Source organism: Pogonomyrmex barbatus, unplaced genomic scaffold (genome assembly GCF_055798465.1).
Source record: "Pogonomyrmex barbatus isolate J1 unplaced genomic scaffold, ASM5579846v1 scaffold18, whole genome shotgun sequence".
Taxonomy (NCBI): Eukaryota; Metazoa; Arthropoda; class Insecta; order Hymenoptera; family Formicidae; genus Pogonomyrmex; species Pogonomyrmex barbatus.
The window spans coordinates 2,917,908-2,934,691 of NW_028297114.1; the positions used below are offsets into that span (position 1 = coordinate 2,917,908).

Here is a 16,784-nt window from a genome sequence, read left to right on the forward strand (position 1 = left end):
ATTATATATGCATAATCATAATTTCAATAGTAAAGATTTTTACCAGTGAAATACATACAACATTAATAAATACAAAAAATAAAGACTGATCACTACCAAAAGTAATTTCTATTACAATTATTTGGGACATTCGTATAATAGAAAGTCGATATATAACAATTCGCTTATTTTTTTATTCACATAAATGAGTGACCTATATACAGAAAAAACAATGGTAGCCAGTAAGATGCTGATCCGTTATTTCCGATCGAAATAACGGCGGATGTTGACTAAACGCATAGAGATAAATAACATAAGACGTGTTATTCATATATGTCTTCCTTGTCCGCGACATAGCGCACTATATCCTTAGGTCTTAATAGTCTTTCCGCGTCCATGTCTGGAATCTCGAAGCCAAACTCGTCCTCCATCGCCATTATGATCTCCACATGGTCCAAGGAATCCAGACCCAGATCATCCATGAAATGTGAGTCTAAGTTCAACTGAAGATGCAACACATATTGTTAGATTAGAATTCAATCGCACGTATGGGCTTCCTGCACAACTGACATGTCTTTTAAATCAATAGAATGAATTGATATATGATGGGAGAAGAGAATGAAATATTTAAATCTAAATTTAAATAAGAACAGGATAAATATTTTTTTATAATATATGTCTTTTATATATATCTATAATATATATCTTTTAAAGATGGTAATACAATATTTTGAATCACATTATATTCAATAAGACTTAACCAGCGTAAATTTATATCCATGTCAGTACATATGCAGACGCCACGATCAAGCGAGGTGTAACCAATTATTTTTTGTTTTAAAAAAAATTTCTCAAAACGTTTCAGCAAACAAGAAAAGAATTATAATCTTGTGCAAATAGAAAATTGTTATTGCTATACTGTAATATTGAAAGTGTGTTTAAAAGGGATACTCATTTTACTATTTCAATTAAAGATGAATTTCTATAGTTCATATTTTTGTTGTAGAACACTTGTCATCTACAGAAACGTCTTGGTAAATGTATCAAAAATATTGATCTCTGATTGTAGAGTACCTTTGAGGTTTCAATTTTGTCATAAAGTTTCAGAACCAAGAGCACCCGCTGATTGATAATGTCAAGGGTTAGCGGATCCTTATGACTGTACTGGCGCACCTGCTTGATGCGTGTGTCCCTTAAGCCCTGTAAAATTTTTCCCCAAAAAGCAAGATATATTTCATGTAACCTTTTCTGCGATGGTTTCATTATAAGCAGCCACAGCCTTCAATACGCGCTTTTCGATATCCTTAATTGATTTAGCTTTAACTTCTTGACAGTATCCACGATTGCATTTTACCTGCATTCATCAAATAATTTTTTTTATATATATTTTTATATATATATATATATATATTTTTTTAACTTCTGTATTATTTCATAAAGAAAGCAAATTGAACAAAAGATATATTCTAATGCGTTTCCTCTCCAAATCATTGTAATTTAAATTTGATATCAAATTGCATTGCTTAATGACATCGCGGATGTATTTTATAAATTCAAAGACTATTTTTTTATTAATTACTTATGCAAATCTTAAGTACATATACTAACAAAAATTTATATGTTTTAGGATAGGAAGCAGTACTACATTTAACAACGTTGTGTTAAAAGACTCTAAGTCTATTCTGTAATTCTTACACTAGTGACATATAAAAAAATATAAGTATTAAAATTTAAGTAGCAAACAAATTCACCAGCAAGCAATATAATAAAGAATTTTAAAATAGTAATTTCATATTTTCAATAATTCTTTATTTGCACTGATTACTACTGTCGCTTGTGGTTTTTTATGTGCTATTAATTTTAACAATATTATATATTATTATTGCTGCACTGTCATTGCACAGCTTTTCTAGGAATCCGTCTGTCCATATCCTAATTGGGCATGTTCATTTTGACAGCGTTTAGTAATTATTCAGTAGATTATTTATTAGGAAATTTAATAACTATTTAATTGGAAACATAGACGATCAACTATCATCGCTCTTCTACTGAGTATTATACCTGTGCAACGATAATATAACAATGTCAACATTATTGTTAAGAGTTACAGAATAAATAGCAAATGATTTTGTCTGTGCCTTTCATATAATTATTTGTTAAGAAAAATTGGAATATTCAGTCTTCTGTATTTTTCTATAATTTTTCAATCAGTTTTTCTTTTCTTTCTCCATACTTATTCATGATAATTTATATTTGAATGTTGTAATTTATTATAGTTAACACATTCCATGCCATTCAAACCACTGGTGACCTACGCCGGACTCTCTTTCAAGCCACTTAACATTTTAGCTATAAAAAGAAACAAAGAATTAAGAAATATTTAGAGATATTATTTGTCGATACATAATTGTGATATGTATTACAATATTGATGCTTCAGGCCTTTTTGTTTATAATTTATGTAGTTTTGTCGCCATTATGCAACATGATTTATTTGACAAATATAATAAACATACCGCATAGGTCATCAGTAATATGGATGACAAAAACACATAAAATTGATGCGGCATGGAACATGTTAAATGTAAAAGTTTCTTCATTTAGTACAATTGGAACTCATGAACATCAAGAGTCCAAGAAGGCGCAGTCAAAACTCAACGAGCAGGTCTGTCGTGCTCGGACGAGTCAAGCTTGGTCGACCGGCGAACTCATGTTTGTCGACGTCGACGCGCATCTCATTGAGCGCTCCAGGTCGCGTCAGTTACATAATACGCGATCCACAAGCTGACGCCAGCACAATCGGCAAGAAGTCGATCGCGGGAGTCACGCGATGTGCCATTCATCTCACATTACCTGCGGGACGACGAGCGCGGTCCGATGCAACAACCTCCGCTCGCATCGCACCTGTGCGAGCACGCTGCTCACACAACGCAGCCGACTGAACGAGTTCCTGAGACAACCGGCGTTCCTTGCCAATAACCGAACACTTGCTAGGGATGCCATTCTTCATCCACGGACGAGATAAGCACCGGCGACGAGTTTACACTCTGACTCTGGTTCTTGCCGCTGCGAGACCTGATGCTTGACGAAACTTTTCAAGACTCCTTCTCTTCGCTCCTTCCTCCGAACCTTCCACTTCCGGTCGACTCGAGAATTACTCGGGGAAACTTCGGAGCACGTGCTGACATCTACTCACAGCGGCTTTATCAATCTTATCAGCTAAAGTGGCGACAACATTCATTTAATCAATTTTTTTTATATCTTTATTTTATATTCAGATGTGAAATGTTAGACTATGATATGTTTATATTATTATTTGAAAAAGAAATCATATGTAGATTTTTAAAATTAAATTTCAAAATGTAAGAAAAGTTATATAATTTATGATAGAATTATATTTAGATATAATTTATATTAATATTTATTAAAATTTCTTAAAGATTTCTATTTTTGTTATATTTCTGGACAATACAGTCTAATGAAACATAAAAATAAATTAAAAGTAACTTCTTCATCTTAAATATCTCTTTAATGTATAGCAATGTAATGTATAGTTATGTGCATTACAAACGTAAATAATTTTATTATATTACATTTATATGTATCTGAGCGAATGAGCGTGACAAATACATACAAGAGTATTCATTTTAAATACATGCGACATATTTTACAGATTCTGTAAGTCATTCCTGTAAAAGAAAATATAACAAAATATATCATATTCTATAATATTTCACAGAGATGCGAAGTAGAAAACAATCTAAGGAAAGAAAAGAGAATGGAATTATTGATTTATTTGCTGCTGCTTCAATCTCTCTAACGAAAGCGGCAGCAAAGTGACGAATTCTTTAGATAGTTTTATAAATTCGTATTTATCTAATTTCTCTTGCTTTTCAGGATGCTTGTCATAGTAATTGACAATGAAGCTATACGCATCGATACTATTCTGCATATTCTCTATCTTTTGCTGCACATCAGAAGTTATGATCCTGTTGTACAATCTACCTATGTGGAAATAAGCGTACAACGCCTGATATAGCAAGTCGTCCGAGAAGGATTCAACCCCGCTTTCGGATTTGCTCATCTCCAAAGAATTCAGATAGGACTGAAAGTGCTTTATGCTGTTTCTCGACAGGCGCTCAATCTTCGCTATCATCTGCGGCGTCGCCTTCTCGTTGGACGCCTGCAAACGTTCGAACTTCAAATCCAGGATCTCCAAATACGTTTCTGCCAGCTCGATCCAAATCTCCCTGCAGACGAGCCGGTAGTACCGCGGGCATAATCCCTCGATTACTTTCTCCAAAATGTCTATTCGCCGTTTGTGCATTCTCGCCTGCCTGTCTTCATTGTCCTCGAAGAACGCTAGATACTTGTACGCTTGAGAGAGATCTTGCGCGATCCAGGCGTAATCCGACGCGTGATTCTCGAAGGTGTAGTACTCCTTCGCTTTATCCAACCATTTTCGAACATTTAGGAACACTGGTTTGGCGTCGTTAAAATCCAACAGGTACATATCCGTGATTTCATTAGTAATCGATTCTAACTCTGGTTCTAGATCTACAAATCTCGGATCCTCCATGATCTCAGTTTGAGAATATTTGTAGGCTTCATTGGAAACTTTTGCGGACTTTAAATATTGTTCTTCCTCCTGTTCAAATCTTTTCAATAACCTTTCCTTGGATGCTCCTAAGAGAGCAATACCGTACTTCGCCCAGCATCTAGCGATACTCGCCGATCTGTGATCATAATTTTCATATTCCGCAGCAAGACTCTCGCTCTTTTCCCTGGTACCCTTTGCCTTCAAGATTTCCGAGTATTTCTCCAATATACAGGACGCCGCAGCTAGATGATGCCTCGCCTGTGGAAATTTGTCTTGTTCTATGAAATATTGAGATATCGTTGCGGCGTTTAAAGCCCAGTCGACATAATCTAGATCTTGCGTTATCTTGTTTTGACTCAATTGTTTGCTCAGTGTTCTGTGACAATATAAAGCAAAATTACACTTATCATCTAGCTCACGGCAGACTTGTGCTAAATAATATAGGGTTAACGTGTGAAGCTTCTCAAGAATACTTTTAGCACACAGATCTCCTTCAATCTCCTCGATACCCATGATAGTCACCATGTGAACGGGATCAAGTTTAATATCGTCTGTAAACTTGATATATAAATCTTCAGCTTGTTTTAGAAAATCTTTAGCTTCTTCGTATGAACCACGTTGAGCGTAAATCAAACCTAATTGATTGTTGGCGCTTACAGCTGGTAATATTCCTTCAGCCGTTAATTTGCTGTCTTCTAATAAATCGATGCATTTTTTGAAATATTCTATAGCGAGTCCTGTATCTTCCAAATCAGCCTGTAATATACCTATGTTTAAATGAGTTATTGCGGCCGCTACAGTACAAAGGGTCTCTTTGCAGTGTATAAGCGCTTCCAATATTTCCAACAAAATTTCTACCGCCTTAGACTTTTTCTCATAAATCTTACTAGGATCAATTTTTCCCTCATGTTCCTTCAGTAATTTCTGAACCTCTTGATACTTTTCCTTCACCCATGATTCTGGGTGGTTGATTGTATCCAAACATTCCATTTTATTATCAAAATGACTTGACATTAATACATTAGTATTAAATCCCTTGTTTTTTTTTTATATCCTGTACTTGATTTCTTTGACAGATTCTACATCAGAATTAAATCTCTTAGAAATATTCAGAGTCTAGTGAACTAGCTATCAGCAGCTTAGAATCGTGTGACTGTACTGTAATTGCCTAAAAAAATTAATTATATAAGATTATTAAACAACATAGAGATATGAATTCTTATATTGTCAATTTGCAAGAGAAGAGACAACAAACTTTTTAGAAAATCAATTTGAAAATCACAAAATTCCTTTATACAAAATTTTGAATTATTCTATTATTCTGCAATGAAAATAAATAGTTCTTTTATAATTCAAGACACAATCTTTCCGTTCTAGATAAAAAGGTTTACTTATATCTATTTCTACATAATATAGGTCATAATTCAGATCATAATGTAGATGTCTTAATTCCAACATTCAAAAAAGATACATAGTAAATTGAAATTTAAATAAATCTACACCGATAGAAATAGACATTACAGAATTGATTATTACAGGCATCTCGAAATCAATAATTTTTGCAAATCGACTTCACACAAATAGATCATCACTACATCTAACCTTCAAACAATTCCTATCCCATTTGTGTTAATCAGTTATATCATCGCACTAATGATGTTTCCTGTGACAGCCACATTACTATCTGCTTTTATCCGATAGATCAACTTCAATCTCGATTCAACTTTTTTTTCATTCTAAGAATTACAGAAAGATAAAGAATGAATTAAACGAGATTAAAATTAATAAATATTAATAGAAATGATGAATGTACATCTCTCTGACGTCGACCCGATTAAAAATCAGTCGACCTGATTAAAAATCGGCGTTCGCCCCAGACGAAAATCCACGCGGACTCGGGTCGCCGTCGGGACCGCGTCGGGAGTTCGAGAGCACGAGGTCGCGGTATCGATCGCCGATAATGGGACCTTCCCATCGTAGTGACATTCGCTTCATCCCGCGTGGCGTGGCGAGCGCCTGTCGCGGATCGCAGCTGATCGTCCCGTCGTCGTCGCGGCCAGTGTCAGTGTTGCTGTTTATCCATCGCGGGTGCCTCTCTTATTTTTTTCCCTTCCCCTCGCGTCGCCGTCGTCTCGTAACCGTCTCTCGAGAAGGATTGCGCGCGCGCGCGCGCACGACATCAACGTCGTCGTCGTCGTCGTCGTCGTCGTGTTGCCGCCGCCGCTGCCGCCGCTGCTGTCGCCGTTCTGTCAGTGCCATATGTACCTCGCGCGGCGTGCACGGTGGTCGAGATGTGGGTGAAGCCGCAGGAGGTGCTGCTCGCCAACGCGTTCTGGTAAGGTCGCCATTCATCCCGCGATCGTCGCCAATGCGACGGGAACGATTTCGGCGGCCGGGCTCCGTAGACGGAATGTTTACATCACGTCAGAGACAGCTGACGGGAGGCTCCGATGGTCACTTTCGCGCGCGTGACATCCGCGCCCGCGGCGTTTATCGGTTATCAGAGTCTCGCAACGATGTCGTAACGCGACGAAATTTCCCGTTTTTAATTGCCACGAAACGCCTGGCTCGACGCGAGAGCGCGACGCGCCTTCAGCTGTCATGCCAAGTGTTTGGTCGGATTCGTCGAATTTGATAAGCGGCAAAGTATCGACATCTGACACGATAAGCGAGAATGTATATAGTTTGACACTAATCTGACGTGGTCAGTTTGACACTAATCAGACATGGTATTCAGTAATCTCAAATATTACTGAATATTAACGGGAAGAGAAAGTCGTTAGTAATAATAATAATAATTGATGAGAGATCTCCGCAAGAAAATCAATATTTGTTGAAACGTTTCATAGTTTTTTTATTTATACACACACACACACACACACACATATATATATATATATATAAATTTAAAGAAACTTGTATTTCAATTTTTAATTCATTGTATTTGATTTTTAATCTTTTGTTTTATTGTAGATATTTATGAAATATTTTTGTTATGAATGTGTGAGTACTGTTTATTTCGTAGAGGTTTTTTTTTGGATAGAAGACGTTTGTATAATAATATGTAATTCTATATTGTTGTTTTACTCAGGATTACTGAGCAGGCGACTGTATATTTTGTTTTGCAACGTCGCAAAGGACATGGAAAAACGAAAGGGCTTACTTCTATATTGGTGGGCACATTGGACAGCGTTTTCGACACTAAACCACCGCCCTTTAGAATTCTTCATCAGACACCGTCGTCGGAAGTTTATTGGGGTATTATATTATATATTACATAATTGAAAGCTCTAATATAAGAGTTAGAAAAAATGTAAAATATTTTAGAGAAAGAAAGAAGTAGAAAAAAGAGAGAGGAAATAATTCTTGTTGGTATAATTTTAATTACATTGTTATAGATATCACTTATTAAATACTGTTTTTTTTTGTATTATGCATTTAAAAAGCCAAGGACAACGAATATGTATGCAAACATTATTTTAGTAACAGTGATAATAGCACAGTAACTGATAACAAGGTTTATTAGCATAAACAATTATCAGAGAAACACAAGAAGTTTATTGCTTTCACCTTAAATATTATATTTATGTGTTATCGCAATATGAAAGGAATTAATTATTAAAATAGATTAGATTTTGCTTAAATTCTTGTTTGAGAAACAATTTAAATCTCTTATGTGTCTTATATTCGAAACTTGCAGAGGTGGCGTGTTCCTTGACTCGTGAAGAGATCTTACAGGATTGGGAATGGCTCCATTCAAATTTAATGACTACGCTCACATCGTTCGATACTGAGGAAGAGATAACGGAATTCGTTTGTTGCAAAATTCAGTCTATAATAGCAAATAGCATCCCGGATTCTCAATTTGCAGATGGTAGAATTATTAACCCTTATTTAAATTGTAAGCATAAATTACAAATGCATAAATTGAATATTAATATTTGTTTACAGAAGAAGATCCAGAATCTTTTAAAACTGTGTCTTTTAAGTTTCACCAATTATTCAATATACCCAAAGAGGACAAATTGGTCAATTATTATTCTTGCAGGTCTTTATATTTTAACTATATAATGGTTACGTAAAAATAAAATATTAAGTACATTTGAAAGATAAATATTGTAAAATGGCTATATTTTTCTTTTAGCTATTGGAAATCTCGATTACCTAGACAAGGATGGCTCTATTTATCTGTCAATCATATGTGTTTTTATGCTTATATACTGGCAAGAGAGACCAAATTGATTGTAAGATGGACAGATATCACGGAATTGAACAAAACTAATTCCCTTCTAGTTCCAGACAGTATACGTATCGTGACACGTGACAATAAAGAGGTATATTAATACACATAAATACGTTTCTATGTGTTGTTATCAAAGTATGTCATGATACATTTCATATGGTACAGTCAGCTCAATACTTGATTCTTTATATGTTACAGCATTATTTTTCTATGTTTTTACATAAATCAGAAACATATTCATTAATGGAGCAACTGACCAATATTGCTATGAAAAGGTATATGATTATTTTTAAAATATAACACAGAAAATAAACATTACCTTTGCATCATGTATTAATTTATTGTAAATCAATTCTTATTTTCTTTTTAGACTTATCGATGAAAAAAGTGGATTTAATGAGGATAGAGATTTACTGAATAAATTAAGGTATATTTTGATATGATTATATTTTTTTTTTTAAATTGTGCAAAAATGTATTGAATTAATTCTGAATTTAGCAAAAATGTGCCTAAGAAGCCATCATTCTTGAAGAGGGATCTGGATGCACGAGCACACTCGGAAGCATATAGACTTCAATTTAGATTGCCAGGAACCGAGAAATTAGATGGTAGTATCGATGCAACTTTATGGACACCATATAACAAGAGATATGTCTGGGGAAAGATATACTTATCTCAAAATTATCTTTGTTTTGAAAGTAGGGTAAATATCTTCTTCTAAATGAACTTTAAACATAAAATAATAACTAATAATGATTTACTTATTACTCATACTCATTTAGGTAAGACGACAAGTGAGTTTAGTCATACCTTTGAGAGAAGTGACACTTGTTGAATCAGCAGAAAATCAATCCAACACAGGAGCAGATAAGTCAATATTAGTCACAACAACGCGAGCATCGTTTCTATTCGCTCAAATACACGACAGAGATTTCGTGGTTCAGAAAATCTCCGAGCTCTTAGCAAAGTCTAAGCTTAATTATATGTATGTAAACTTAATTATATCTTTGCATTATATTTTCTAGTATAGATATAATATATAGATGTGACAACATGAATTTTGTTATAGAATTAAAGATAACATATGTTCGCCGAATTCCTCAAATAACATCAGCAACTGCGAAGAAGCGAAACCTACAGAACAATGGAAGCCTCAGCCACCATTGATGGTGCTTTTTAAGGCTCCATTGACTCCCGAAGCAGCATTAAAACAAGAAGCTAAAGAGAAGCAATGGGAACTCCACTTTGCGGAATACGGAAGAGGAATTACAATGTACAGAACTACGGAAACTGCGAAGCTCGTTATTCAAGGAGTCCCGCAATCCCTCAGAGGAGAAGTTTGGCTCACCTTTTCTGGTAATATATAAATAAAAGACAAAGTGCACCCCATAAATAATTAAACTAAATTTTAATATACAGAATATGTCATTTTGTTAAAGGTGCCTTAAATGAGAAGGCAATGAATCCAGACTTATATAAATCATTAGTCGAACAATCTCTTGGTAAATCGTGTCAAGCAAACGAGGAAATCGAAAGAGATTTGCATAGATCGTTACCGGAGCATCCAGCTTTCCAGTCTGATACTGGAATTAGTGCTCTGCGAAGAGTGCTATCTGCTTATGCATGGCGAAATCCTCAGATTGGTAAGTCTAAAATTTTTTTATTTGTTTTTAAATGGCACTTTATCAAGAACCGACAGTCCTTAAGTGTCAAACATAAAACATGAATATTCTTAAAAATAATTAATAATTATTAAATATTTATCTGTTATGTTAATATGAATATTATGTTAATACGAATTAAAAATTTTTATAAATGTTTGTTTCTGTAGGTTATTGTCAGGCGATGAATATAGTAGCTTCCGTTCTTCTAATTTACTGCTCTGAGGAATCAGCGTTCTGGCAGTTATGTAATGTTTGTGAATCATTATTGCCCGATTACTATGATCGGAGAGTAGTCGGTGCTCTTGTTGACCAAGGTCTTTTAGAAGAACTGGCTGCCGAACATTTGCCAGTTTTACATGCCAAATTACAAGAACTTGGTTTAATTAAAGTTATCTCGTTATCTTGGTTTTTAACTATATTTTTGAGCGTCATGCCAACCAGCAGTGCTGTGAATATTATGGACTGTTTCTTCTACGATGGGGCAAAAGTTATTTTTCAGGTAAGAAACTGAACATAGAAAACATAGTTTTAAATATATTTTTAATTAATGAGAGATTTTTTAACTATTATTTTCAAAAATAATTTATTAAAATTATGATAGATTATTTCCATAGAAAGCTTTTATTGTGAATAAATTTAATTTTACTATAATTTTACTATAATTTTTTATTAATTTTAAATAATCTTTAATGAATTTATTTTATTATAACAATCTAAATTTTGGAATTGAATCAAATTATTTTACTATTGTTATATATAATAAATACAAAGATATTTAAAATAGATCTTTCTTACTCTATCAGATAGCATTGACAGTGTTGGAATGGAATCAAGACAAGTTACTCAATTGTCGCGATGATGGAGAAGCTATGCAATTGCTAACAGATTATCTTGGTGGCGTTTATAACGATGAAGGCCCAATATTTCCTAGACCAGTTGATAGTACATCCCCTAATAAGGCAAGGATACACATATATTTTGGTTATTTCATGTATTTCGTGTAATAAATAAATAAATGAAAATACAACTAAGATTTACTATTGTAGAGTATATCTGTTCAAACCTTAATCTATGAGGCATACTTGAGGTATGGATCTTTGACAATTGGTTGGATAGAAAGATTGCGTCTAAAGCACAGACTGAGGGTAGTTCAAAGTCTCGAGGATGGAATTGAGAAGAATGTAATCAGAAGCGTAGTCGTTGATAAATATATGAAAATAGAGGAATTGCAGGTAATGCAGAATAATTTTTTTCATATAAATAAATTCTGGAATGTGTATAAATATTTTAATTGTTATGTATATATAGGAACTATTAAGCTTAGTAAGAGAAGAATTAATGAGTCAACGAAAATCCGAACCCGACCGCTATGATCCAACCCAACCACCATATGAAGCGTATAAAGTAGATTTTGATTTATTCAGAATATTATTCGGTGGTCTGTCTCCATGGGGAAAATGCACTCAGGCTGAATCTCTTTCCGCTCGATTATTCCGTGTAAGTTTTTATAAATAAATCGATTTCTTTTTATTCATTTATATCATTTTGAAATTAAAATTTGTTCTAAAAAATCATATATTACATAGTTACAAATACAATATGTGATTAATTCATTTAAAAATATTTTTTAGTTGATGGATCGTAATCGCGACGGTTTACTAAATTTCCGAGAATTAGTACAAGCTATAGGGATGACTGCGACAGCTGATTTGACACAAAGATTAAAATTATTGTATACATTGCATTTACCACCACTTCTTACACCTGCCGACTTTGAATCGCCAACACATTCAGCAGGTAAATTTAATAATGTAAAAAGTATAACATTCTATTTATAATACAATATAAATCTATAAATTGGTCAGATGGAGCCGAAGTAGCAGCAGAAGCTACAGATTTCTTTGATAGTATGGAGCAAAGTGTAGCTTCCTTGGAAATGCCGATTAGTGTAGCAGAAGAGCCGACTGTGGGTACACTATCACGATCTACGAGCTTGAACAGTCAGCAAGGTGATCAGTCGTGGGAAGTTCAGAGTATGGGTAGCTTGCGTTCGATGATAGCGTCAAAGGACAGTCCATTGGATCTTAAAACCGTGCCAAAAATGTCGCAAGGACATTTTATAGCATTATGGAAAACTCTTTACGACATGTTTCCTGCTCAACCTGAAGAACAGGAAACATATCATTGTATCGCTTCCATAGGTAACATATTTATGTTGAATATATTTAAAACTCTATTCTGTAATAATATTTAACGACAATTGAATAAAATAATACAAAATCCGTAGGCACTCTTTTGCTTCAGTTAGGAGATGTTGGCAAGAAATTTTATGTAGAGAGAGAAGAATCTGAAGATAGCTTACTTTTAGCTGCTTCTGCAGCTCAACAAGCTTCAACGATCGAAAGGGTATATATTTTTATTTATATTAATAATCTATCAATTATGATAAGCTAATTCGATATCTTTTTCTCACTTTAGTCACCCGATCGTAATGGAAATCCATCGAGTATAGCATCATCTGCTGATCCCGATTGGTCGATAACCATTGAACAGTTTTTAGCGTCAGCTTTGACTGGTCAGGCAATAGTAGACTTCTTCAGTAAACGAACCGATCTTATGGAAGCTATAACAACATTGAAAAATCGTAGATTCAATCGGGTTCATTCTTTATCAGACACACCAACTCTGAACGGATGACATACGGTAATGAATGTATAAAGAATGATATATCTATTTCTACATGCATAGATAGGTTGGCTTAGATAAATTGACGAAGGAGAAGACAGAAAATTGCTTAAGAGAAATGTATATATTATTACTATCGAAAAACGCAAATTTTTCGATTTGAGAAGGTACACATTTGCATGGCAATACGTGTAATACACTAGTTATAAGTTCATTTATTATAATACCATAAAGTCGCATCAGGATTTTTCTAATCATTATTTTCTAAATTTCTGTTGATATTTTTTTATAAATGAAATGATGTATCAGAATGAATGATATATCTTGAGTTAAAGTTGGCTTTAATAATAATAGATATTTCCAATATATTCTTTTAGAAGATATATAGATTCAATCCTAATTATATATTCCAATCTATTATATTAATAGTTGAAAGAATATATACTTATGCTTTTTTTAGTTTAGTTGTATTTTTTTAGTTGATTTTCAAAAATGTTGTAACGTGTATGACAAGGCATATTTATTATTTAATATGTCGGCCTACCTTATCAATCGCTGTAAACATATAATCATACAACAGAAAATCATTCTAAACAGTGCAATAGTAAATACTCAGGGTAAAAATCTGAAACTAATTTTATTGCTTTAAAATTAATAATAAATAATATGAATTCCACAAATATCCAATATTTGACGCAATATATGAGTATTTCTAAGAACGGACATCTAAGGAGATGACATTTTCCATAGTTTGAAAATATCAATTATTTTTGTTAGATATGTCAAACAGTGGCATAATACAATATGTAGTAACAACATAGTATTAGTATTGGTTCAATAATTATTTACTTAGTCTTATTATTTTATTCTCCCATTTTATAATCATTTATAATCATTTGTTAATCATTGTTAATCAGTACAATACAAATGTTATATATTTCTCAAGTATTATTTTCTCATTATTATAAGAGACAATTGAAAATGGAATTGAATTGAAAAAATTATATATTCACTTGGAAATTTAAACAAAGTATTACAGTTTCTAATAGAAATAAAATTCATCTGCCATTGATTTCGCATAAATCATTGCCTACATCAATGCACGACAAAGAATTAATTCCAAAAAGTTAAAATAATAAATGCGAAATACCCCAAAATATGCCATCTAAAAAATAAAATAAAATATTTCTTGTTATTCGTTTCACAATACCACTTCAAAATTTATATGAATTTTTTTAAACATCTGCAAGTAGAAACATAGATAAAATTATCCTATTATTAATAAATAATATACGTAAACGAACTAATTTGTATATTCAAACGTGATAATATAACGCAATTTTGATACGCAGTATTATTTAATAACTGATCGTTGCCTTCCAATAATACAAACTTCTTATTACCCGATTCATTTATGAAAAACTCCGAAATATTAAAATTTATGATTTTCCAATGTATGAACTAGAGAGTATTCATTATGAAGAAAATAATCGAAAAACATTTTTTAGAATTATAAATTTTTTATATCTCTAATTTGATCAAAAATAAAATTTGATTTATTCAATTTCAAAATTTCAGTATCATGATATGAAAGAAGTTAATAAAACTTTAATGTATAATAATAATGATAACAAGTATGTTTAATACACGATATTGCCTAAAGATATCAAATTATTTGTTTTCTTAAAAAGATCTACTATTCGTAATTAATAATAAAACGCTGGATAATTTTTCCCTACTTTAGAATGGATTTTAATTAAATATAGACAGCTTTTTTGAATCGATTAAAATTTATTAGACATAGTCAATCCCAATTGTATGTGGCACATGATTATATACACACTTTAGCGATAGTTTTTATTTTTATATAACTGAAGAGTATTCACACACATGAACATAATTTTATGATCGTAATTCAAAGCGGTACTATGGCATCTGACATGGCTTATTATACAAATGTGTATTATATGTGTATATAAAAATATTTCATACCTGTAATTGTATATATAAAATACATATAATAAATATCATATATATATATATATATATATATATATATATATATATAAAACATACATCCACAAATTTGTTTTAAATATAATAAATAATATAAAAAAAGTTGTTTACATACATTCTGAACATTCATACTATGGTTCTAAAAGAAAATATATTTCGTTCAGAATTTCAATTTCTATTTATCCTTAAAATATCTATTATTTTTAAAACTTAGATATATATGCAATATTTTATTTACTTCATATATAGAAGTATATAGGATATAGTATCTAGTACAAGTATATAGGATTATTGCAAAGAAAATAGCAATCATTAAATCTGCTTTGTCTTTTTTAATTTATTGAAAATAAATGTCACATAACTTAAATTAAAAATTCTTAGATAATAATCCATCATTCTTCGTCAATCTTACTATGCAATCATCGGATTCTCCCTACAAACATACAAGTATCATAATTAATAATTATCATAATTCATCATACAAATGTTAAATCAAATAATGGAATTTTTTCCCAGAAAATTTAAAAAATTATATGAATATGCATATATATATATATATATATATACAAAATTTATACCATTCGACGAATTGCCCCACAGATTGCATACATCTTGTGTGTGTCAGTCATGCGTCCCGTTTCTGGATCAACATCGGCCAAAGTTAACTGAATGGATGCATGATCCTTAGCATGGATGATACGATTACTCGCCGAGCTGAAAGAAAAAATGGTAAAAAAAATTTAAATTTTATTTTTTATACCTTATCCGTGTTTCTGCGATTCTTTGGTTCACTGTGGTTTTACTTAAAAAATAGAAAATATATAGATAAGATAGAATATTACGACAGCTTAAGCGAACAGATTCTTCAAGGAAATTGCAGATTTCAATAGAACCTAACCTCACTTATATACCGCTAAATACTTTTTACGTACACCAGAATCCATCTTAAGCCATATCGAATAAATAAATCACGCGTCCACTTTGATCGAGAGCTTCAATGTAAGATCGCATTTATATTTATTGTAAAACTTACAGAAGAATCATTCATGATCCACGTGTTTTGTGTCTTACCATTTTCGAGGGATGTACAGATCAACCAAGTTCCCCAAATCGTTTTCCATTTTTCTGACTTTTTAGAGCTGTAACAATATAAGCGATTGGTATATTATTCGACTGATTTAAAACGTGGCCGTGTTGATTATTTAACAAATACTTTTCACTTAGAATCGTCAGGTCTCTCGCTCAAGATGGCTACAAAACCGAAAGATCGACACTTTCCGATGTAATATTGGGCGCATTCAAGTTGACAAAGTAGTAAGCCTATTGGCCAAATAATCGAATATGATTGGTTCTTACTTCTGGATCCTTTTTAAGCTCGCACAGTGCATAACTACTCAATGCGCGTTTTATTTTGATTGAAATATTTTTCTATTCTAACTTAAATCTAAAAATATACTTCAAAGTATTCAATGAATGCATTTTGACTAAATTGCGATTTACTTTTAATTGACAATTAATTTTTCGAGTAATACTTTTATATTATATATTTTATTAAACCGAATAGATTAATTAATCTTTTGTCGTTGAAAAGAAAAATT

General features: G+C 32.4%; 4 protein-coding genes across 7 annotated transcripts; 1 reads left to right on the forward strand and 3 right to left on the reverse strand.

Moving 5' to 3' along the window:
- Positions 1–153: 153 nt before the first annotated feature.
- On the reverse strand, positions 154–3,151 carry ND-ACP (NADH dehydrogenase (ubiquinone) acyl carrier protein). Of its 2 annotated transcripts, none has more exons than XM_011637281.3 (3): positions 2,832–3,151; positions 1,054–1,179; positions 154–482 (listed from the first exon to the last, which is right to left on the reverse strand). In XM_011637281.3, exons 1-3 carry the CDS (start codon positions 2,979–2,981, stop codon positions 303–305), a joined length of 456 nt encoding a protein of 151 aa, XP_011635583.2. In that variant the 5' UTR covers positions 2,982–3,151; the 3' UTR covers positions 154–302. The 2 variants fall into 2 exon arrangements, with proteins under 2 accessions (XP_011635583.2, XP_011635584.2); XM_011637282.2 differs by lacking the exon at positions 1,054–1,179 and adding an exon at positions 1,223–1,333 and having other exon boundaries at positions 2,832–3,148.
- A 334-nt stretch (positions 3,152–3,485) lies between these two features.
- LOC105426177 (KIF-binding protein) lies at positions 3,486–6,535 on the reverse strand. Of its 2 annotated transcripts, XM_011637284.2 has the most exons (3): positions 6,392–6,535; positions 6,181–6,314; positions 3,486–5,746 (listed from the first exon to the last, which is right to left on the reverse strand). In XM_011637284.2, exon 3 carries the CDS (start codon positions 5,590–5,592, stop codon positions 3,763–3,765), a length of 1,830 nt encoding a protein of 609 aa, XP_011635586.2. In that variant the 5' UTR covers positions 5,593–5,746; positions 6,181–6,314; positions 6,392–6,535; the 3' UTR covers positions 3,486–3,762. The 2 variants fall into 2 exon arrangements, with proteins under 2 accessions (XP_011635586.2, XP_088931259.1); XM_089075133.1 differs by lacking the exons at positions 6,181–6,314; positions 6,392–6,535 and adding an exon at positions 6,100–6,115.
- A 226-nt stretch (positions 6,536–6,761) lies between these two features.
- Tbc1d8-9 (TBC1 domain family member 8/9) lies at positions 6,762–15,241 on the forward strand. 2 transcript variants are annotated; one of them, XM_089075129.1, is made up of 20 exons: positions 6,762–6,913; positions 7,552–7,581; positions 7,670–7,836; positions 8,279–8,452; positions 8,530–8,626; positions 8,723–8,912; positions 9,020–9,096; positions 9,192–9,248; positions 9,320–9,524; positions 9,604–9,806; positions 9,891–10,177; positions 10,261–10,464; positions 10,653–10,984; positions 11,289–11,444; positions 11,532–11,717; positions 11,794–11,982; positions 12,117–12,282; positions 12,351–12,686; positions 12,773–12,891; positions 12,964–15,241. In XM_089075129.1, the coding sequence occupies exons 2-20, from the start codon at positions 7,574–7,576 to the stop codon at positions 13,180–13,182; spliced, it is 3,372 nt and encodes a 1,123-aa protein (XP_088931255.1). In that variant the 5' UTR covers positions 6,762–6,913; positions 7,552–7,573; the 3' UTR covers positions 13,183–15,241. The 2 variants fall into 2 exon arrangements, with proteins under 2 accessions (XP_088931255.1, XP_088931254.1); XM_089075128.1 differs by lacking the exon at positions 7,552–7,581.
- Positions 15,242–15,503: 262 nt separating this feature from the next.
- Positions 15,504–16,548, reverse strand: RpS21 (ribosomal protein S21). Its single transcript, XM_011637287.2, has 4 exons — positions 16,400–16,548; positions 16,258–16,325; positions 15,765–15,900; positions 15,504–15,619 (listed from the first exon to the last, which is right to left on the reverse strand). The coding sequence occupies exons 2-4, from the start codon at positions 16,305–16,307 to the stop codon at positions 15,554–15,556; spliced, it is 252 nt and encodes an 83-aa protein (XP_011635589.2). The 5' UTR covers positions 16,308–16,325; positions 16,400–16,548; the 3' UTR covers positions 15,504–15,553.
- Positions 16,549–16,784: the final 236 nt, after the last annotated feature.

What these genes read in the sequence shown, in the direction of transcription:
- ND-ACP (XM_011637281.3), bottom strand. Translation starts at nt 2,981, where the DNA reads ATGGCATCCCTAGCAAGTGTTCGGTTATTGGCAAGGAACGCCGGTTGT. An exon ending in CCGCGCTCGTCGTCCCGCAG is followed by an intron (nt 1,180 to 2,831) that starts GTAATGTGAGAT and finishes AAAATTTTACAG; the next exon opens with GGCTTAAGGGACACACGCAT. An exon ending in ACAAAATTGAAACCTCAAAG is followed by an intron (nt 483 to 1,053) that starts GTACTCTACAAT and finishes TTGCATCTTCAG; the next exon opens with TTGAACTTAGACTCACATTT.
- LOC105426177 (XM_011637284.2), bottom strand. Translation starts at nt 5,592, where the DNA reads ATGTCAAGTCATTTTGATAATAAAATGGAATGTTTGGATACAATCAAC.
- Tbc1d8-9 (XM_089075128.1), top strand. Translation starts at nt 6,870, where the DNA reads ATGTGGGTGAAGCCGCAGGAGGTGCTGCTCGCCAACGCGTTCTG. An exon ending in GTCAATTATTATTCTTGCAG is followed by an intron (nt 8,627 to 8,722) that starts GTCTTTATATTT and finishes TTTTTCTTTTAG; the next exon opens with CTATTGGAAATCTCGATTAC. An exon ending in AGTTTGGCTCACCTTTTCTG is followed by an intron (nt 10,178 to 10,260) that starts GTAATATATAAA and finishes ATTTTGTTAAAG; the next exon opens with GTGCCTTAAATGAGAAGGCA.
- RpS21 (XM_011637287.2), bottom strand. Translation starts at nt 16,307, where the DNA reads ATGGAAAACGATTTGGGGAACTTGGTTGATCTGTACATCCCTCGAAAA. An exon ending in CTGTACATCCCTCGAAAATG is followed by an intron (nt 15,901 to 16,257) that starts GTAAGACACAAA and finishes TTTTTCTTTCAG; the next exon opens with CTCGGCGAGTAATCGTATCA. An exon ending in GTGGGGCAATTCGTCGAATG is followed by an intron (nt 15,620 to 15,764) that starts GTATAAATTTTG and finishes GTATGTTTGTAG; the next exon opens with GGAGAATCCGATGATTGCAT.